This window comes from Grammomys surdaster, unplaced genomic scaffold (assembly GCF_004785775.1).
Source record: "Grammomys surdaster isolate TR1022 unplaced genomic scaffold, NIH_TR_1.0 169, whole genome shotgun sequence".
In the NCBI taxonomy this organism is placed as follows: domain Eukaryota; kingdom Metazoa; phylum Chordata; class Mammalia; order Rodentia; family Muridae; genus Grammomys; species Grammomys surdaster.
The window spans coordinates 12,383,311-12,405,984 of record NW_021604617.1 but is presented as its reverse complement, the minus strand read 5'-3'; the positions used below and the strand labels follow the sequence as shown (position 1 = coordinate 12,405,984).

At 41.9% G+C, this 22,674-nt stretch overlaps 1 protein-coding gene across 4 annotated transcripts in view; it reads right to left on the bottom strand.

Moving 5' to 3' along the window:
* Positions 1–22,446, bottom strand: part of Adgrf4 (adhesion G protein-coupled receptor F4) — a 32,565-nt gene extending 10,119 nt beyond the window's left edge. The window contains exons 1-6 of one of the 4 annotated variants that reach the window (XM_028766656.1): positions 22,228–22,446; positions 9,282–9,391; positions 8,396–8,450; positions 5,088–5,239; positions 3,061–3,330; positions 25–1,407 (exon numbers count right to left, since the gene is read on the bottom strand). In XM_028766656.1, coding sequence (XP_028622489.1) covers positions 25–1,407; positions 3,061–3,330; positions 5,088–5,239; positions 8,396–8,450; positions 9,282–9,368 — 1,947 coding nt within the window. In that variant the 5' untranslated portion in view covers positions 9,369–9,391; positions 22,228–22,446. The remainder of the gene's footprint in view (positions 1–24; positions 1,408–3,060; positions 3,331–5,087; positions 5,240–8,395; positions 8,451–9,281; positions 9,392–22,227) is intronic. The other 3 variants (XM_028766657.1, XM_028766658.1, XM_028766659.1) reach the window with 3 other exon arrangements.
* Between the last annotated feature and the right edge of the window lie 228 nt (positions 22,447–22,674).

Here is a 22,674-nt window from a genome sequence, read left to right as displayed (position 1 = left end):
GCAAATCCCCCTCCTATAACTTACCTGGAAAGCATTGAGCAAGGCGAAGATTATATGGAATACTAAGTGTGTGCCTTCTAGCAGGGTTGTTAGACCAAAACCCCAGGTCAGTCCCAGAAGTGGGGTGAGGATGGCAACATTTTTGCTAATCCTGAAAATGATAGCCATATCCTGAGATTTTGAACTGCCAATCAAGGGCCTCTGTGTGTTAATAGCAACTGTCAGAACCACAAGGAGATTCACAGCCACAATGGCCAAAGCTGGGATGGCAAAAGCAAAAAGGGCTTTGGTTTGGTTCCAATTAAGCCAACAGGCATCTTTTCTGGTGTAGCCTTCCCCAGGCTCTGTGACAGTAACTGTAATGACTGAGATCACAAGGGGACACCCATAGCCAATGACAAAGCCAATGGCCATCATCCGAGACTTCATCATCCTGCGGAAAACGACCAGTATGCCGTAGACTATGAGCAGGGCTTTGAAGAGCATCCAGAAGAACAGGGAGAGGAAGAAGAAGTGGCAGAAAAATGTCACAGCCACACACCACTTGTGATCCTCCTGAGCATTGGCGCTGAAGTTGGAGCCAATGATGAACCACACATTTGCAGTCAGGAGGGACACAGCGATGTTCACGATGCATACATGGCGCATGTAGGATATCTCTGTCACAACCACACGAGACCAAACGATGGCTTCGATGACCAGGCAGAGCACCAAGCTAAAGATGGAGACGCTGAGTCCGATGAAGGTGATATAGTTCAGAATCATGTCCTTCATAGGCTTAGAAGACATGAGAATAGAGAAGGACACCACAGCTTTGGTGTGCCTGCACCGACATTTCACTGTGCTGTTGATGTCTGACATCACTGTACACGGGCTCTCATCCCACTGCCTTTTGTCAGGATCCCAGCTGACACACTGGCTGCTGGTGCTCTGGGATTTATTGATTTTATCAAAGGTGAGTATGATTTCATTCAGACCTTCTGGCAAAACCAGTGATAGGATCAGGTCATTTATGGGCTTTTGGAGACTCGTATTTGGCGGATGGATTTCTTTTAGAATGGCCCCCAAGGATGGAAAAGCTGTGGCAATGGCTTGGGAGGCATTGGACGGCAGCTCCTGTAATGCTTGCCTAGGAATTTCGATCACCACTAAGACATCTTCTGTAGCGTTGTACCTGGGAACAGAGAGGCTGAGGCTGTTCTCTGAGGTACCGTGAGAGATACGAGCGCCTTTCGTCTGAATGAAGAGTTCATCTACAATGCTCTCGGATTTTCCTTGGATTTGGAGTTTCTTGGCAAAAGAGTTCACTGACTCCAACAGATCTGAGCTGGCATTTTTGTTGGGAATGAAAGCCCAGTTTGAAATGGCAGTGGGACCGAGGATGTGGTTGGCCATTTTTCCACAGTTCTGCAATGGAAACAAGCCTGTTAGTGTAAAAAGGTCAGTTTCTAAAATCTGAAACTTCGGCAGATCTATTTATTTCATCTTATTTGATACCTGCCTCTTTAAATTCACTACTTATTGCAAATGTAATAAGTAATGCATTAGTAAGGCTAATGGAAGAAAATTAAAAGGCTATAAAGAATATGTTGTCCTGGCTAGTTTTATGTCAACCTGACACAAGCTAGAGTCATCTGAAAGGAGGGAACCTCAATTGAAAAATATGTTTCCATAAAATCCAGCTAAAGGGCATTTTCTTAATTAGTGATTGATGTGGGAGAGCCTAGCCCATTGTGGGTGGGGCCATCTGTGGACTGGTGGTCCTAGGTTCTATAAGAAAGCAGGCTGAGAAAGTCATGATGAACAAGCCAATAGGCAGCATCCCTCTATGGCCTCTGCATCAGTTCCTAACTCTAGGATCCTACCTTGTTTTTGTTTCTTGTCCTGGCTTCCTTCAGATGATGGACTATGATGTGGATGTTTATGCCAAACAAACCCTTTCCTCCCTAACTTGCTTTTTGATCATGGTATTTCATCAGAGGAATAGAAACCCTAACTACAACAGCAGCTGAGGGCATTATCTGCTCTTGCAGAGGTCCCAAGATCAGTTGCTGGTAGTCACATACCAGTTTACAACCGTCTGTAACTCCAGATCCAGTTCTGGCCTCTGAAGGCACTGCACACATAGTATACAGACATACATTCAGACAAAACACCCATACACATAAAAAAAATAAATCTTTTGAAAAGCACATATATATATATTACATATACATATAAACATATGCATTATTATATGTGCATGTTATACATATACTATATGCATATATATCATACATATACATATATGAAACATATGTATCATATATACATATATATGTTTATCTCATTATTATTATTAGATATGAGGAAGATCTTCACAATACAAGATGTAGAATTCAAGTTTCATAAAATGTGAATGATTGTCTTATGGAAGGAAGTGTCTGTGTATTTCATGATGAGTTTTAGAAATACTACATACATACCATATCTCTGTATCCCTCCATTCAGTACTAAACTCTAAACGCTCCTGAGCACACTAAAGTCTCTGAGAAGCTGACCCGGGTTTTGCTGGAATAGCTCTCAATTAAGAGAGTGCTTTACTAACATACATGTACTTTAGGGTTCCCTTCCCAATGCTACAAAGACTGACTGGGGTAATGCATATCTGAAAATCCCAGTACTGGGGAGGTACAGGCAGGAGTATCAGAAGTACAAAATGCCTCAGATATATAGGAAGTTTGAAGGTAGCCTGGGCTACATTAAACTTTGTCTCAAAAATTGAAACCAAAAGACCCATCCTAGGGTAACACATTTAACTTTTAACACACAGCTTCTAACTACTGCTGTGATATACAACTCCCTTCTGAAAATGACATGATCTACTAGGGTAGACCTGGTCTATGGCCATTGCTCTGTATCAAATATCTAATATTCATAAAGCACGCTGAACAGAAGTGTCTGCTGCTATTGTTATGGTTCTTGTACATTTTACCCTGAAAAGGACGTCTGAAACTGTTAAAAATGGAAGATTTAAGAAAAGTCAGGTCTGTGTTCAGTGAGATTAGTTTGTTTAAGTACCTTCATTTTCTTCCAAGTCACACTACCATGTATCCCAGAGGTTTGCCAGTCTGAAGAGATATTTTTTAATAACTCGACTATGAATGCAATATTTCCAGATGTAACTACAGAGGATTTCACAGCATCGACGATGCAGACATAGTCCTCAGGGCAGTACTTTCGGATTCCTTGAGATACATTCCTAATACGGACTGGTTCTGTATTGCCAATTAAGTTCATGGGGAAAACAGAAGATGATGCCAAGGATAGGCTAGTTGCAGGATGTGTGTGCTGCGTAAAAAAAAAAAAACAATAATAATAATAAACCAATATGCATTAGACGAAAGGAACTAAACAACACACAAGCCCCATGGGAAAAACAGATGACAAGAAGGCAGTCCTAAAAGGAGCTCACTTCCTGGGAATAATTTAAGGCAGCCACAGAAGGCCTGGCTATCACCAAAATTCTCGGAGATCAAACTAGTGACCCTCTTTAAAATTTGCTTTCAGAACAATGGTTTAAACTGAAGTGTGTGTGTGTGTGTGTGTGTGTATGTGTGTGTGTGATGTATACATGCACATGCTCATGTGCATACATGTCACACAGTGGAGCGTACCCTCACCTGTGTATGCACATATGGACATCAAGAGTCAACGTCAGATGTGTTCCTCAATCAACTTCTCGACTTTATAATTTTTTAAGATTTCTTTTATTTTTAATTATGAATACCTATGTACATCTTGGTGTGGGTAGGTGCACATCACCTCAGGTGTCTGGGGAGGAAATTGGCTTTCTTTAGAGCTAGAGTTACAAGCAGTTGTGGGCCTTCCTACCTGGGTGCTGGGAACCAAAATCTGGGCCTCTGAAAGGGCAGTAAGATTTTTTTAACCTCTGAGTCATCGCTCCAGCTCTTTGATCTTTAAGACAAGGTCTCTCTCTCTAAACTTGGAGCTCATTGTTTTTCTAGGCTGACTGAGCAGCAAACACAGGGATCTCCCCCGTACTAAAGTTACAGGTACACAGGGCATTTACAGAGGTGCTGATTTCTGAAACCACACCTTCATGGTTACTGGCATGGCAAGCACTGTAGCCACTATACCATCACCCGACGCCTTTAACACAAATTCTACAGAAGTGGGGGGAGGGGAGAAGGAAGATCTAGGTGGAATTTCAAAGAAGAGTTGTTTGGGAAGGTTAGCTGTTCAAATGCCACATACTGAAGAATTGCAATTTCTAAAAGAAAAAAAAAATGTACATTTTCCGAATTGTAAGTTAGTTGACCATTTCCTGCTATTTTTACCTATACTCCTTCAGAAAGTGACTTTGAATAAGCAAGTGCTTTCACTCCCTCATGCCTATCTGTGTAGTTACAGGGACTTCACCATGATTGTCTATGCTGTGAAAGTCATACCACCCGAAATCTTTTTATAAAACTACCATTAAATACAAAAGTGTGGAGATCCATATGCTTCAGTGGGATTGGAGAGAAAGAGAAAAAACTGGGTGCAGAGGAGAAGAAGTATATGAGAAAGATTTTTATCGTAATTGAGACATGTAGGGGCCATTGAATTCTTATTCCTTCTGTGTTCTGTTTTAGTTAAAGGATTGAAAGCATTAGAAGTCACGTTTAATTTAATCCAAGACATATTTAGTTGATTAATTAATACAAGAGGCATATAAATCCACCCATAAAGCTAAGCCGACAGTTCTGAGCTGCCATTTGCGGGTAGTTTAAATAACTGTTACTTAATTTGTTTAACCTCTCGTTTCCAAGGTTTGGACACAATCTCATTTCTCTGCTGAACTTCTCACCCATGGCTAGAATTGATTCTTTATGGGAGGAATAGGAAGAATGTCAGGAGAGAGGTGAGGATATCAGTGTGTGAGTAAGGAAAGATGCCATGAGGTAGGTGCAAGCCACCAGATAGCTTTCTCCAAGTCCAAGCCTGAGACTCACTGCCATTTAGAACAGATAGAAATGAAAGAGAACCTCCCCCCAACTCTGAAAGGGTTGGCTCCTGTCACCAGGAATATACCAGAGCATCACCTGAAACAAGGCCTCCACAGAGAGACTGGTGCATGTTTCGATTGTTTTTTGCCATTTGTTTTGGTTACATGTGAATACGATTTCTCCACGGAAGTTCCAAGGACAGCTCTGGTTACAGCTGGAAGAAGAGCTGCATGGTCCATCACATTTACCTGAAAGCAGGGCGAGAGAGAAAAAAAACAGAGAGAAAAACAGCAAGTCAGTGATCAAATTACCACTTCCACACTCTGACAAATGCGTCTAGTGCATTCTGGGACTTTATGAATAGTTGGCCAAGGAGATGACATCAAATTGCCTTTCCAGAGACAAGAAAAATCTGTGTGATCGATGGTGAAGTTAGTGTCCAGAGAGAGTGAGAAGGAAGTAGAAAAAGGGACCTAGGGTGTCCCAAACCCCTACTGAGAACCCCATCACATGGCAGAAAAAGAAGAGACAATAGGGAAGACCAGAACAGCTTCTAATTCTACAGTGGTTCAAGTGAGAAATGTACACCAATGAGCTCATGTATTTGAACTTGGTCTTTGGTTGATTGCATTGTTTGGGGACATTATGGAACTTCTAGGATGCTAAGTGTTACTGGAGAACTTGTGTTATAGAGGGCAGGCATTGAGAATACATAGCCTCACCCCAATTCCCAATTCCATGTTGCCCTCTCTGGTTGAAAATGTGACCTCTCAACTTCCTGAGAGGTCTGGCTGCCTGCTACCATACCTCCACCACGATTACAGACTCTCCCTCTGGAACTGAAAGCCCAAATAAACTCTCTCTTGTAGCTGTGTGTTATGTGTATGTTTTTCCTTTTGTGTGTGTGTGTGTGTGTGTGTGTGTGTGTGTGTGTATGTTGTGTGTGTGTGTATGTGTGTGTGTGTGTGTGCTTCCTCCCACCCCCTGCTCCTGAAATAGTGTCTCGAAGACTCAAATATATTTACAAATACCTGGGCCAAAATCTTTGGCAGTTCCCTGACTAGCTCATCAGTTAACCGACCCATTATTTTATTTTAAGTTCTGCCACGTGGCTGGTTACCTGATTCTCAGCTTTTTGCTGCTGTCTCTCCATCACCATTTCAAGGCCAAGTTCATACTGTATCTATCCCAGAATCCTACCCCCATCCCTTTCCCTCTCTCTCTCTCTCTCTCTCTCTCTCTCTCTCTCTCTCTCTCTCTCTCTTTTTCTGTGCTAGAATTCTACCTTCTAATTTCCTGCCTAAGCTCATTGGCCAATCAGCTTTTTATTGACAGGTAGAAGCTTTTACACAGTGCCCAGGAGATTCTTTCTACACTTACACTCTCTTCTAGAAGTTGCCGTTGGTTATGGTGTTTTGTCACAGCAACAAGTGGTAATTAACACCAATACTGAACAGAAAACTTGATTGCATATGTGTCTGAAAGAGAACTGATGGGCACACAGAGCAGGAGGCAGTGAACTTTCCTGAGCAGAGCTATACAAATAGAGCTGGCAGGTAAGAAGTAGGGAATGTTCATAATCTTAATTATCCTTTTAACCACAGTCACCTGCCATTAGGCACTGAAGATACTTTCTAGATAGTCACCATGAATACTGAATTAGCAAGTACTGATCTACTGTTCTAGAGGAATACAGGTCCTCTGCAAAAGCACCCAGACCTCTTAACTCCTGAGCCATCTCTCTAGAACACCTGCAGAGTAAATATTTGCAGCTTTCTTGCTCTTGGTCTCTGTGTCATCTACTCAACAATTGTTTTCATTTTGAAAGCAACTAAAGACAAAAGAGAAGTGACATGGCCCATGCTCTGATAAAACTTGATCTTTACAAAAATTTTTGGTATGTCAACTTGGCTCATGGGTCAGCCTGGGTTATAAGCTTCAGTGTTGAATGATGTAGCCGTTGAAGTATTTCTAGAAGAATCTCCAAAGGATAATGCTCATAGAACAGAAAGAAGTAGATGAGAGCTCCACATGGTGATGCACCCTTGAAATTTCAGTACTTGTGAGGGAGAATCAAGAGAATAGCCCTGAGTTCAAGGCCAGCCTGGGCTACATAGTAAGTTTAAGTTCTAAGTTAAATAGCAAAAGCCTGTCTCAAAAGAAAAAAGAAAAGGAAATCAGGGAGAAGAAGTAAAGTTGAGAGATATTACAGTGTTGAAATCAGTAAAAATGGGAAAACATTTCATAGAGAATGAAGGTGTGCCACCATGTTTATAACCTGGGCAGCTCTGGGTGTAACTCCACTCCCTGGCAAAGGAGGTAAGTAGGTTTGTATTTTGCCCTGACATCTATCCAGTATACTTATGTTGGCTAGTTCATAAACTAGAACAGTACTTAATTTCTTCATCCACTCGTTAGAGATGGTGCCATGGTGCTGTTGCAGATATGTAATGGGGAAACATCTCGTATTACACGTAATGTTTAAATACCTAGCAACTGTTAGCTTCCTATCTGTTCCCCTTCCCTTCCCAAGTGTAGAGAGCCGTGGAAAGCAGAGACATCTCTGGCAATCCGATGCTCTCACAAGTTCTGTAATTTACTGTCTTTGTGTAAGGGGAAAGCGCGCGAAGTCACAAGCCCTTCCCGGGGCATATAGGATTTTATGGGCAATTAACCAACCAGATATGTACACATCACTCCAGGGGATATTTAACCAGGGACTTCTCGGGGCTCGGGGCCTTTTCTCCCAGCCGGTTTCCACCAGCCGGCCTTTTCCCAGCGGGTCTTTTCTCTATAACATCGTAATAAAGATCTGCTGAAGAACTTTGGTGTCTGTGTGATCTCGCAGGCGAGTCCACGCCACCGACACCCAAGACCACATTTCTATAGATAGATGTGCCACTGGACTTAAATCTGGCCATGCAGAATACAATGACCCAAAATGCTTGAGTGAAGCCACGTATTACAATGTTAGTAATGATCATGTTCTTATTCCTCTGCTTCAGGAGTGTGACCAGTCTTACCATCATCAAATTGCCTTGCTTTGCTTTACTAGAACCCTCAGCACCAATGTGTTGCGTACATTTAAGAGTCCTGACTATACCTTTGAAGGAAAGAATGCTGCCCTCTTGCCCTGTCTTGAGTTTAACAAACTTATTTCCCTTTTAAGTTCCTAAATGGAAATCTGTCTACTATTTTAGAGCATGTATGAATATTTATCTATTTGTTCGATTGGTTATGTGATGAATGAAAAATCTATCAGTGCTGGTAAACACGGGGAATTTATGAGAAGTTAATATTGCATTGGAAAGCGTGAGGTCTGGAGACATGCTTGAGTGTCTGTCTACTTCTCTTCTCTTGCCCCATTTCCAAATGAATGAAGACTATTGTATAGCTACACATACCTTGTATTGGCCTAAACTCATGCTTCTGTAGAGATATTTGAAATTTATCTTCATCCTGAAAAATATAAATTCCCAAGAACAATGTACTGTGAGACATTCTCTCTCAGCACAACTTAAAGGATCCATGTAAACATAAAGAAGAAAGGCATTCAAGACTAGGAAGGAAACTGTGGGAGACTCATGGGATGGGTCTGAGGGCAGTTGCTAGAAGGACACAAGTGAGGACATACTCGTCCCTAATGATGGCTAACCTGGAAATCACTTGAGCTAGGAAGGTCAAGTTAGTGGATGGAATACATCTCTTGTAGTTTTAAGGATCCTGAGAGAACACAGAAATGGCAATTACACTATCAAGTCTCTGCCCATCTTTACTGCATGGATGAAATACAGCTAAGGAGAAACCCCAGACACTATAAATGTATCCTTAAAGGGATGAAAGAAATAAAAACTTAGAATGTTCATTGGGTTACAATAATCAAATCATAAATCTTTTATATGAGTAAAGGAATATAAGTATTACCTTGAAGTATAAACTTTGATATGATAAAAAAAAAATATGTAAGATAAAGCAAAACAACTCCCAGAGCCAGTAAAACCTAAAGAAAGATCTGAATCTAAATTGTTCTTTTGACAGCTTAGGTCTTTCTCCTCTGGAGAGCTGCTACCTGTATGCAATCTCTGTGGCTTGCCAAGTGATTGCCACACTGAACTGCTGCCTCCTGGACCATTTCCTGTCACCTCTTAACTTTTGCTATTGTTAGATTTGCTTGTTTGTTTGTTTTTTGTTTGTTTGTTTTGAATTTTTTAAAAAAATATTTGTATATCTAGACATCTAGGGGAACTGAGGAATTTCTCTTGGGATCACACAGGGAGAGATCAAACTTACTTTTCTGTGAATCTTGGGTTTGGAATGAGAACATTCTATTGTCAGAAAAACCATTAAACAGCAAACCATGGTGATCCAGGCCCTCATTTTTCACACACAGGAATCTTAACCTGCAACAGAAAAGGAAGAAGGTAGATGAGGCTGAGTGTGACAAACTCCCTCAGCCTACTCAGCACACAGTGGGGTGAACCACTTTCCAGAGTCCTGGGGAACAGGAAAGTCAACCGAGAAAATTACTCCATCAGGTTGGCCAATGGACAGGTCTGTGGGGGTTTTTGTGATTGATGATTGATATAAGAAGTACCAGGCCACCATGAACGGCTCCACCCCTGGGCAGATCCTGGGTTGTATAGAAAAGCAGGCTGAGCGAGCCATAGAGAGCAAGCCAGAAATCCATGTTCCTCCATTACCTCTACTTCGTTTCCTCTTCTTGACTTTCCTCCCTGCCCAGGCTTCCCTTCATGGTGGACTGTGGTTGGGAAGCGAAAGGTAGATAAACCTTTCCCTCCTCCTGTTGCTTTTGTCCAGAACACTTATTACAAACTGACCTTAATACTTGCATGTAATTAAAATGGTATAAGCCGAGCGCTGGTGGCACACACTTTTAATCCCAGCACTTGGGAGGCAGAGGCAGGTGGATTTCTGAGTTCAAGAGTTCGAGGCTAGCCTGGTCTACAGAGTGAGTTCCAGGATAGCCAGGGCTACACAGAGAAACCCTGACTCGAAAAACCAAAAAAAAAAAAAAAAAAGATAAAATGGTATAAAAGCAAAAAGGAGGAGGGGGAATAGGATAGTTGGTTTCTAGGGAGGGGAAATGGGGAAAGGGGATGGCATCTGAAATGTAAATAAATAAAACATCCAATTTTTAAAAAATGCCCCCACCCAAAAGACAATAGAAAGCAAACTAGGACACAGGTCAAAGCAGCATTCCTTTGGAGAGGAGTCATTCTGATTTGCAATCTAATTAAAATGCAAAACAATGGAGGAGCTACAGCTAGGTCTTCACATGGGTCTCTCTACAACTGGAGGGGGCTAGGGAGCAGGGAGGCTAGCCCTCAATCTGCTGCCTGCTTGTGGATCCCTTTCCTCTAACTGGGCCACCTAACCCTCAGTGGGAGAGGATGCTCCTAGTCCTGCAGTGACAGGATGTGCCAGGGTGGGGTGATATCCAAGGGACATCCCCATTCTCAGAGGAGAAAGGGAGGGGATGAGAGGGGACGTGGGGCTCCAACTGAGATGTAAAGTCAATAAATAAATTAACAAACGGGAAAAACTTCTCTCTCACGATGATCTTTTTACTGCAGCAGACAATGGAAGCATCCAGAAAAATGCACGCTCAGCAAAGCTCCGGTCTGGGTTATTTACTCCACAGATTTCTTTAAAGCAATATTTATCAAATTTTCTAGGGAGTCTGGGAAGATGGCTTAGTCACACCTGTAATCCCCTACCACCAGAAGGCTTACAGGCCAGCCGGCCAGTCTAGCAAATCAGCCAGTTCCAGATTAGTGAGAGAGTGCACTCGTGCATGTGCGTGCCCGCATGCACGCAGTGAGGGTGGGGGGAGGAGAGAGAGAGAGAGAGAGAGAGAGAGAGAGAGAGAGAGAGAGAGAGAGAGAGAGAGTGTTGAGGTAAATTAGAATACAGACTTATCAGCTTCTAGATCAAGTTGTGGGACTTGATCTAGTCAATGAATAAGCCCTGTGCAGACAGACTGAAAGCCCCAGCAAGCAGTTATCGCTTCTGTGGCCATGTCTGCATTTCTTGCCTTTTCCTTAGCAATCTCTCCAAGTCATATCCCCAACAAAAGGCCATCACACCTTTGAAGTTTTACTACAACACTTCCATTCAGACTCACTACTTTCAGAAAATTTTCCTTATAATCTTTCTTTTAGAGGTGCAGACACAGAAGAGCAAAACCAGCCCAGATTTGGGAGACAGAACTGGGTTTCAATTTTCCATCTACTGTTTATAAGCTGACCTGACCTGGCCTGTTTTCCCATCTTTTTTTTTTTTTAAGGTAACATAGATTCCGTCTACCAACCATCATTTAGTCTATTTGCCAGAATCTGCACCAGTTGTGAGAGAGTAAAAATAAAAGAGATGCCGGGCAGTGGTGGCACACGCCTTTAATCCCAGCACTTGGGAGGCAGAGGCAGGTGGATTTCTGAGTTCAAGGCCAGCCTGGTCTACAGAGTGAGTCCCAGGACAGCCAGGGCTACACAGAGAAACCCTGTCTCGAAAAACAAAAAAAAATAAAAAAATTAAAAAATAAAAATAAATAAAAATAAAATAAAAGAGACTATCTGTATTGGTTACCTTTCTGCTGTTACAATAAAACATAATGGCCAAGGCAATAGAAGAAGGAATTTAGTTGGGCTTACGGTTTCATAGGGATAAGTCTATCATGACAGAGAGGTGTGGCAACAAGCATCAGGCACTGGAGTGGGACAGAAAGCTGGAATCTCAAATCTGAATTGCAAGCATGAGGCAGAGGGCATTAACAGAAAGTAGGGTTCCTACAAACATTCAAAACCAGTGATATGATTTCATCACCAAGGCCACGCCTACCTAAACCTCCGTAAACAGCGCCACTAACTGGAGGACTAAGTGTTCAAATGTTGTAGTCAAGGGGAGTGGGAGAGACATCATCATTCAAACCCCTATTGACTGACCTTTCCTTAAAGGAGGCAGTAGGGACTGAAGTAAAGACAAGAGTAAGATCACACACATACTGCAAGATACAGGTTCTTGGTAAGTATTGAAGCCTTATATTCTAATCCATTGGTGCTCGTGAAGCAGTCTATAGCCTGAGTTCTGACAAAACCCAGTAGTCTGGTCTCAAACTCACCTTGTGGAGACTGAGCCCAACACAGGCTTCTAGGAATCCTGTGAGCCATCAATGGAAAATAATCTCAAGTACTTACAGACAAGTTTTCACAGTCTTGGAGTTTAAAATTCCAAACTAGGAAAAGGGGATGATAGTACTTTGACTTATAGCATCATTTTGAAAAGCAAGTCTGACTTGTGTGACAAAAGCTTTAGGACTTTGAAGAAAGAAGTTGGAGAAAATATCAGAAGACAGAAAGATTTCCCAAGCTCATGGATCAGTAGGATTAATATTGCAAAAATGGCCATTCTACCAAAAGGAATCTACAGATTCAATGGAATCCCCAACCAAACTCCAACACAACTCTTCACAGGTCTTGAAAGGGCAATTTTCAACTTCATATGAAAACACCAAAAAACCCAGGAAACTTAAAATAATCATAAATAACAATGGAACAGCTGGAGGGATCACCATCCCCAATTTTAAGTTTTATTACAGAGCATCATAAAAATAGCATAGGGTTGGCAGGAAAACAAACACATCAATCAGAGGAATTGAATTGAAGATCTAAAAACACCTTTGAACACTTGATTTTTTTTTTATAAAGAAGACAGAAATAGATACTGGAGGAGAAAGACAGCATCTTCAACAGATAGTGTTGATCAAACTGGATGTCTGCATGTTGATGAATTCAAAAGCATCCATACCTACCATCCTGCAACAAAACTTAACTCCAAATGAATCAAAGACAAATATGTTTTTTGTTGAAAAATTATACACTGAACCTGATAGAAGAGAAAATGGGGAATAGCCTTGAACTCATTGTCACAGAATATGACTTTCTGAAATGCTGTTAGCACAGGTACTAAGATCAACAATTAGTAAATGAGACTTAATAAAACTGAAAAGCTTCTGCATGTCAAAGGCCACTGTTATTCAGACAAAGCAGCAGCCTACAAATTCAGAAAGGATTTTTTTACCAACTACACACCCAACAGAGAGCATGTGCGTGTGTGTGTGTGTCCAAAATACATAAAGAGCTCAAGAAATTAGATAGAAAAACAACCCAATTAAAAATGGGGAACAGCTATAAACAGAGAATTCTCAAAAGAGGAAATTCAAATGGCTGAGAAACACTTCAAGAAATGTTCTCTTTAGCTATCAGAGAAATGCAGGTCAAAACTACTTTGCAATTTCATCTTACACCCATCAGAATGGCTAACATCAATAAAAACAAATGACACAGCTCATGCTGGCAAGAATGTGGAGTAAAGAGAACACTCATTCATTGTTTATGGGAGTGAAAACTCAACCAGCCACTATGGAAATCAGAGTGGCGGTTCCTCAAGATGATGGGAATTGATCTACTTCAAGATCCAGCTGTACCACTCTTGAGCAAATATTCAAAGGACATTTCATCCTACCAGAAACACTTGTTCAACCATGTTCATTACTGCTCTATTCATAATAGCCAGAAATTGAGAAAACAAACAAACAAACTAGATGTCCCTCACCAGAAGAATAGATAATTTGCACAATGAACTATTACACAACCATTAAAAAGAATGAAATCATGAAATTCACAGATAAATAGAACTAGAAAAATAATTATCCTGAGTGAGGTATCTCAAACCCAGAAAGACTAATATTATATTATTCACCTATATGTGGATATTAACTGCTAAGTCAATAATAAACAAACCACAATCTATAGAACAGCAGTGGCTAGGTATAGAGTAAGAAACTAGGGTGGACAGATAAATCTTAGCAAAGGGAAATAGAATAGATAGTATTGGATAGATGTGGAGATGCTAGGAAGGTGAAGAGGGGATTTGGGAGAAGGGAATGGTGAAGAGAATATGGAGAGAGAGAACTAAAATTAAGGTCAATTGAGGGGTGGTGTAGAAACCTAATACAGTTGAAGCACCCTAAAATAGATACTTATATGCAGGTGACCCGAATAAAATTCCCAAATAATTGGGGAGACAGAACCCCAACTGGACATCTTTTGTCACCAAATAAAGCTTCCAGTACTGGCATTGGGCTACAAAGGGGGCCCATGGGAATCCTCAAATACCACAGGCTGTTGCCAAGACTATAGGTTGCTCTCCACAAACTGACAGCAAGTCCCCACTGTTGAAGACAACACCTACACAACTCATTGAGCATGGAGAAGTAGGGCTGGTGTCTGCATAGACTCTTTACCCCTACAGGATAGTATCTTTGGTACAGGAAGATTGCATATGCTGTATACTATCAAAAGAGAAGCATGAACACCAACCCAGCTACAAACAAAGCTGTCCTGTCTGCAAGATCTTCTAGGGCAATGGTGGCACAAAACTCATGGAAGTAACCAACCAATATCTGATTTGACTTCAGGCCCATTCCACAAGATAGAATCCATACCCAACATGTCTTGGGTGACCAAGAACCTGCCCAGGAGCCTAGGGTAAAATTAAGTGCTACTGTTCTTGCTGTTCTTAAAAAAATAAAAAATTAAAAAATTAAAAAATTAAAAATAAAAAAAGTAGCAGTAAAGTGATTCTTAATGACAATCATAGATCACTGCCTTGCTCATCAGAGACGCTGTCTCCTGCAGCTATGGGAACAAATACAAAGACACACAGACAGACATAATGCAGAGAGTGAAATACCATGTAACCCTCAGCCCTAAAGAGAATCTCTCCATCAAATCCCTCTCCTCAGGGCTCCTGAAACCCTATGGAAAAGAGTGTAAGAAACAGAGAAGATGGAGAATACCAAAAAGACAGGGCCTTCTAAATCAACATGACCAAACCTCATATGGATTCACAGGGACTGAAACAGCATGCACAGCCTGATATTCCTGCAAGGCTCTGTACCAGGTGCTCTGTATATGTCATGGCTTCCAGCCTAGTGTTCCTAATGGAGTCCTGAGTGTATGAACAAGCAGGTCTCTGGTTCGCCTACCTTCTCTTGGGCACCTTTCACTCCATTGATTCATTATGTCCAATTCAAATGTGTTCAGGGGTTTTTTTTAACCTTATATATTTAATTTTATCTTTTATTTTATTTTTTATTAAAATCCTTGGGAGCCTGTTGATTTTCTACTGGGAGACAGAGAGGAGATGGGTCTGGATGGAAAGTGGGGTGAGGAAGAACTGAGAAGAACAGAGGGAACAGAAACCGTAGTCAGGGTATGTTATGTGAGGAAAAGACTATTTTCAATAAGAGAAAAAAAGTAAAGTCCAAGCAGGGAAACAGAAACAGGAGGAGATCTGGAAGGGGCATTGGGATTATGTGTACAGGATTCATGTGCAGAATTCTCAATCTTAAAATGTGAACGGAAAGGAGCCCCGGTGTCCGATTGGTGCATGCCATGCTGAGCAATGCCATGGTAGACATTGTGGTGATGTCAACCGTCATGAAACAAAATTCCAAAAGAGCCTGGACAAGTCATCCTGAAGTGCCCACACATTTCACAGACACACCTCTGACTTTCAGATTTCGTGACTGTGACTCAGTAAGAAACAGCATACATTAAGAGTCAGTATGCATATACAAATATAAATATGCCTACAGATTTCTAAATACAAACCTGAAAAAGAATGATTTTTTTTTGCTTTAAATGTTTTATATAAAAACATTTCTACACACACATATGCATACATACACACACTGCCATGTACCCTGATATATTCAGTATTTTTATTTTGTGGACTCCTTTCATCCACTGGGCATCTTCTCAAGCACTGGTTATGACCCACTAAGCAAATTCATAAGCCTCTAACACATTATCTCCTGCCAGGTAAAAGACAGACAGTTCTTTGTCTGTCAGGTTGATTGCCATAGTTAGGATTTCCTTCCACCAACATGGTCATTTTTAATCCTTCTTCTTTTTTCTTCTTCATGGCTATTCTGAAATCTCCCTCCCAATGTATATGTATCAGAGATAAAAGATATTCCCACTCACGACCAAATGCATAGAACAAATTCTGAATATTAAACTAAGTCTTCTCCAGTAGAAAAACAAAAACAAGAAATATGCTCAAAGAGACATTTGCAAATCATAGCACCAGCATCTGAGGGATCAAGACAAGGACTATTTTCCCTACTCCATATAGGAATTTTGCCAAAAGCTAACCATGTTTGCCAGGCATGGTGGTGCACACCTGTATTCCTGGAACAGGGGCTCCTGAAGCAGGAGGATTGTGAGTTTGAGGCCATTTTTGGTTACACAGGAAGTTCCTGTCAACGGAAGAAAGGAAGGAGGGAGACAGAAAGGGAGAGATGGAAAGAGAAAGAAACAGAAAAAGAATAAATGATGAGAATGAAAGAAGAGGAGGGAGGGAAGGAGGAGAGAAAGAATGATGGAGGGAGGAGGGAGGGAGGAGTAAGGGAGGGAGGGAGGGAGGGAGGGAGGAAGGAAGGAAAGGAGGGAGGGTGGGAGGAAGGGAGGAAGGGAGATACATTGACCTTGCTGGAAAAAATTCAGGCACAGTGATGTCATGTCATGTCATGTGATGTCATGTGATGTCATGTGATGTCATGTGATTTATGGGCTCTGCAGAAGTGGGAAAGCTTCACAGAGTTCTTAAGAGTACTGGGGACAACAATGGATCTAGTAGCAACAAACCATCAATCTCTTTGAGAAACACTGAAAGGTAATGATCTATGTTCTATATTCCTGCCACCTAAGAAAAATTTAACCATCAGACCCTGTGTGTGTGTGTGTGTGTGTGTGTGTGTGTGTGTGTGTACTTGCATATGTGGATATGCCTGTCTGTGTGTACATGCACTTGAGTGTGTATGTGTCTGTGTCTATACATATACACATACACATACATATACATATATACATACATATATATATGTAAATATATACATGAAGCCATAAGCATGACTATAAGACAATAAGAAACACAAACTTTGAGCTCAGCACAGTCAACTGGGTGGTCTCAGTCATTCGTGCTGTTGAAGTCTGAGACATGCGGTGGCATATCCTTTGTTATGATAATTATATGTTAAGTTAGTTACATCAAATATTAGAAAGGAGAATTTGAAAGTTATCAAACAACAAGAGCCATAGCATTCTAATTTTTGCCTATCCTGGCTGGCAAGGATGAATGAGCTAGATGCTTTCAGGTTGGTCTTCATGGAGTTTGTTTCAGTTCTCGAAAGAATTGAACGGGCTCTACGTCTCTGCAAAGCAGTGAACGAGCTGAAAGATTGGGAATTAAAAGATGAAAAGAAGCATGGTCCACAGAGCTCATGACCAGAGGTCAGTATTTTAGGCAACAGGGTGGAAGAGCATTTAAATTTACTTGCAATATATACCTTCTTAGATTTATTATTGATAAATAAATTAAGGGCTGGTGTGATGGCTCACCAGATAAAAGCCCATGTTTCCAAGACTGATGACCAGGTTGGGTCACCAGCATCCATTAAAGAAAGGAAAGAGGGAATCACTCCACAAAGTTGTTCTCTGACCTCACACGTACACTGTGACATGTACACACACACACACACACACACACCATAAACACATGAAAATTTTATAACACTTAAAGTGAACGTTGTATTTTGCATGATTCCAAACTGAAACGTTTTTACAAATGCATCACACAAACTACCTCTCCAGTCCTTAGTGCCATCTTATAGGTGGTAGGTTATCTCTCAATAAGAATTTAAAAGAAAAATCTAACTAGTACACTAAATGCAACGGAAAGAAGTAAACAGTTCAAAGGAGCAAATCACACGTAAGCAAAACGCCGCCTTTAGACACGAGGCTGTGTCACCTGGCTGGATGTTTGGAGGTCTCAGTGACGACTGAGCATCAGGCCTTACCTGATGTGAATACTAAGGGTTGCTGCACATATATAAAGCTCAGTTCTGCTCAGCAATATGTTTAGTTTGTCAGCAAGGTTGTGTACACCCTTAGCCTCTATTGCTATGAACCATGGGTACGGCAGCAGAGAAATTCTCAGGAAGAAGATAGGTCACAGGCTACTTAAATCAAGACCCTAAGCTGGGGATAGGGGTACAGTTCTGTGGGAAAAAACACCCAATTAGCTTAGGAAAGGCCTTGGTTTCAACCCCCAGTGTATGAAAGAGAAACAGAGAGAGACCCTAGCACCCTGCTGGAGAAAACAGAATGAGCAGGGTTCTAAATGATCAGTACCACAACAGTGTATATGTATATCTGGGACAACTTCATATTATCCACCAATTATTTCCCAACTATTTGCAATGGGCACCAAGTGTGAAGGAAAATAAATATCCACTGGCTTCCATTTTCTTTGAAATTTGCTGCCTGCTTTCCCCTGGTAGGCAGTGCAAGTTTCGTGTCTATTGAATCAGGTGTCCTAGACTGGGATTCTATGGAACATTAGTTTTTTGATATATAGAAATGTTCCACCATCAAGTCAATTTAGGGAACAAAATATACTACCCTAGACTCCCTCTTGCCCTCAACATGTAGAGGGGTGCACATGCATGTACACACACACATACACACACACACACACACACACACACACACACAAATGCACAAGGCACCGAAATTCGTTCAGTAAAAATATTGACTCGTCTGATTTTTACCAAAATTACCTCAACATCATTGAAAAAAAATGCTTCTGGGGTTGAGGAGAGGCTCAGAGATAGTTCAGGTTAAAACCTGCTCTTTCAGAAGACCCAGGTTCGAGTCCCGCACCCACATGGCAACTCATAACCTTCTGTAGCTCAGATCTCAGAGACTCTCTTTTGACCTCTGCGGCTACAATACACTCACAGTGCATAGACATATGTACAAGCATAACATCCATATACACTCTTTTAAAATGCCCTGAAGGGATGTGGAGATGGCTCAGGAGATAAGAGATCCTATTACTCTTGCAAAGAACTCAGTTCAGCTCTGTGTATCCATGCCAGGTGGTTCACAACTTCCTGTAACTCCAGCTCCAAGGAATCTGTCACTGTGGACACTGTACCCATGTACACATCCTCACACACAGGCATACACATAATTAGAAACAAAGATAAACCTTTTTAAATGCCTTTTGGAATATATATAAAGATGCTCAGAGGAAAATACACTCCACTATCTGGATTTGGATCCTAAGTGTATTTGTGGGACATCCAGTTGTCCCTATTCCGATATATATGTTCGTGGGAGGCACCTGCATTTCTCACACCAAAGCTCTGGAAAAAAAAAAAAACAGAAAAAAGGACAGACTCAGAAATGAAACCTGAAGAGTAAACAAGATGACAGTAAACTTTAGTTTGAGGTTATCTGTAGCCTTGATGCCAATAGCAATATCTACTTGTCGTTTGCAAAGAACCTCTCTCTGGTTTCTATACTAGCCCTAGAGTGAGGGCAGATCCATGCCATATTCCCAGAGTGAATAGTACAAAGTACTAACTTCAGTCATAAAAGCAGCTGAGCCACCTAGTATAGCAGTTCCTCAGGACATATAAAAGTAACTGAAGCACACTCCAGGTCTCTCCTTTCCCCCCAGAGCAGCTCACCTCTCTCTGCACTCCCTGACAGAAGCGTGAATTGCCCTCTGCCATCCTGCTTTGCTTCTCACACAATCATAAACAGCAATTCTAAACTGCCAAATGCAGCCAGGCTCCCTGTTGTAACCTAGTGATTACAGAGAGAAAATAACATGTACTGGCCTCAAAGGCTTAAGGGGAAAATGCAGCTAGATCCACTAGCCAGCCCAAAGTGGAGTATCTAAATAACTACCCCTCCCTCCCAACCACAATGCCCTGGACATGGTGCACCCTCTACAGATGAGGACTAATCACAATGGCTCAAGAGAACCTGAGAGAAAGCAAATCACAACTAAGAAGGAAAAAGTAAATCAAGTTGCTATTAGTCCAGAGGTAGACATCTGATCTTCCTCTATCCTCAACCAAGTCGGTGTCCATTCACAGTGGAGAAAGCACTCATTGAATAAGTGGATGAGTGAATAAATGATCCTGCAGAGTGAATGGGTGAATGAAGATGCTTGCCCAGCATCTGAGGGTTGAACTCTAAAAATCACGTGGAAACTCCCCTGTCCTCACGAAGCAGATGAGCATACAGATGCCCCTTAGTCACCTCCTTCAGACACCAAAACCCTGACATACTTAGGTCTTTTCTGGAAAATTGTGTAAGCATTTGCACAAAACCTCTCCCTCATGTTACGCCATCCCAGATGCTTTGTGAGTGGTTGTTATTCCACAGGGTTTAGAAATGATAAAGAGGGCTGCGTGTGCTTGGTACAGGGTTCTCCCCAGCAGCTTTCCTATCTCTGATTAAAGATGTGGGAGTGGAGCACACAGACACCGAAGGACCCACCATATGAAACTCTCAACAATTTCTGAAACCTGCTGAGTTTGCTAGAAACATTCTTCCTCTCAACAGGCCTCCATTTTGTTGCACTACCTGGGCCCTGATTTAAAAAAAAAAAAAAATTCCATGAAGTTTCATATAGGAAGAGATATGGGGGAAGGAAGGAAGGAAAAAAGAAAAGAGAAGAAAAGGGATGAAAAGGGAAGGGAGGGGGAGGGAGGGAAGGGAGGCAAGATGACGACACAGTGGCACTGACTATGCATGTGTCTGTGCTATCTCATTTTAAGATAGGGGTCATAAAACCCTGACCCTCTGCACAGACCAGAAGAGCCCTGTGTTCCTGAATACTTCCTCCCATTTGTTCTGTCTTCTCGGTACACAGAGCCCAGTTTCTGAGTGAGCTGTAATTCCAAACAATAAACCAGTCTGTCTGGGTCCTGGAACGCACTCCTGTCACTCACTGGATGAAGCTACAGGATGAGTCATGAACACCGAGGCGCTCTTCGACTGTCTCAACATGCCTGGTGAAAGCTGGCATCGAGCTCCCAAGAAAATAAGAAAAGGTCAGGCCAAGAACTGTCCTATAGACCGTGATGAAGGACCAGCATGTGAACTCTCACTTGTCAATTCTCTCCCCTGCAGAGATGTACAGAGAGGGCACACATTCCTGCTTGTGAAGGCAGAGACTGACTTCGTACTCCTTGACCAATCCTACTGTCTTATGGGAATGACTAACTCAGAAAGGTTAACTGGAGAATGAGGAATTCAAGAGTGAGGTGTGCGTGTGCGTGTGCGTGTGTGTTTGTGTGTACACGTGTGCCTAATTCAATTACCATATAGTCTACTCAAGTCATGTAATTAGAACTTTGATTATAACATCAGATGGCCAAATGAGTTGTTTATATCTTGACTCAATAATTGAATCTACAGACTCCCTTTTACTGGTTTACTGGTTCTTTTCAACATGGATGAGTTGCAGAGCCGTGGTGGAAAGTCAACTACAGAGAACTACTAGAACAGAATCAGACCCATCTCTTCTTGGTTGTTTTAGATGTCTTGCCCCCATTGCTTTGTAGCTGGATTCCAGTGCTGGTGGATCCCAAGAATCACAATAGTTCAGAGTTGGAAGACATTTCCATCTCACTCACTATGTTAATGCTTTAATAATTATAATTATTAGTACTGGTGATATTTCTGCTCTATGAAGGAAGTTCACCAGAGTACTGCCTCTAAACATATAGCCAAAAATAATGACACCCAATGAATCAAAAGCCCGAGTCTCCTGCAATTGCTCTCTGAGTTCAGAGCACAGGCCTTCAAGCAGCCCACACTGACGGCTCAGACCGGAGCGATGCTTTAGGAAGAGTTTCCAGCAGTAACAGGAAAGAGTGTTTTCATTTAGCTCGCTGTAAAGACAATTTGGCAGGTTCACGAGAAGAAGAAAACAGAACGCTCAAACTTTGCATTCCATCTAAAGGAAGGGAATTGAAATTTATCTGGCATGAAGTCAATGCAGAGGCAGTAAGTTTGGTTGTCTGACAGGGCGTTTTATATTTTCACTCCGAGGAATGAGCAATTCTAGCCTGACAGACGACTCCACGAAGAAAAACAAATACCCAATAGACACTCCAACTTTGAGGTAGCCGAGTTCTAAAAAGCATTAAGGAGGAGACACTACAGAGTCAAGCACTCCAGGAAACACTAGCCCAATCCACATAGTCCTCCTGTTCTGGAGCAGGTGCAGAAGACAATTAGCTCCTTATTTTAGGAAAGGCTGATAGCATGGGCCATGTACTCACGCATCCAGGAAGTAGATCTAGCAGCCCAGAGACCGACAATCACCTGGCAGGAAAGTCAGCACTGAACTCCCTACCATGGTGCTTCACCATCACGTGTCCACGGCGAAACCCTACAGCCCCCTTCAGTGATAGCGGCCCGAATCCATCCTTTGAAAAGGAAGTCCCGAAGGCCCCGGTGAGAAGCAACTGCCAGTAATGAGAAGCCAACCTGGCCACTGCAAAGCAGCCCACAGCTTCAAGGATTGTGTAAGGCTGTGATTCACCCCACAGTGGGTCTGTCAAGCACGCCTAAGAGAAATTACAGGTTTCTCTTGTCTGAAGTGAATCCATTAAAGTGAGTCACTTGTTTGTCCTTCGGTTCTTCATCTTTATCTCAGATGATCACAGGAGAGTCTGTGTTGTATCTTCCCTGGTGTAATTAGAACAGGGGTGACAACATGCAAACTT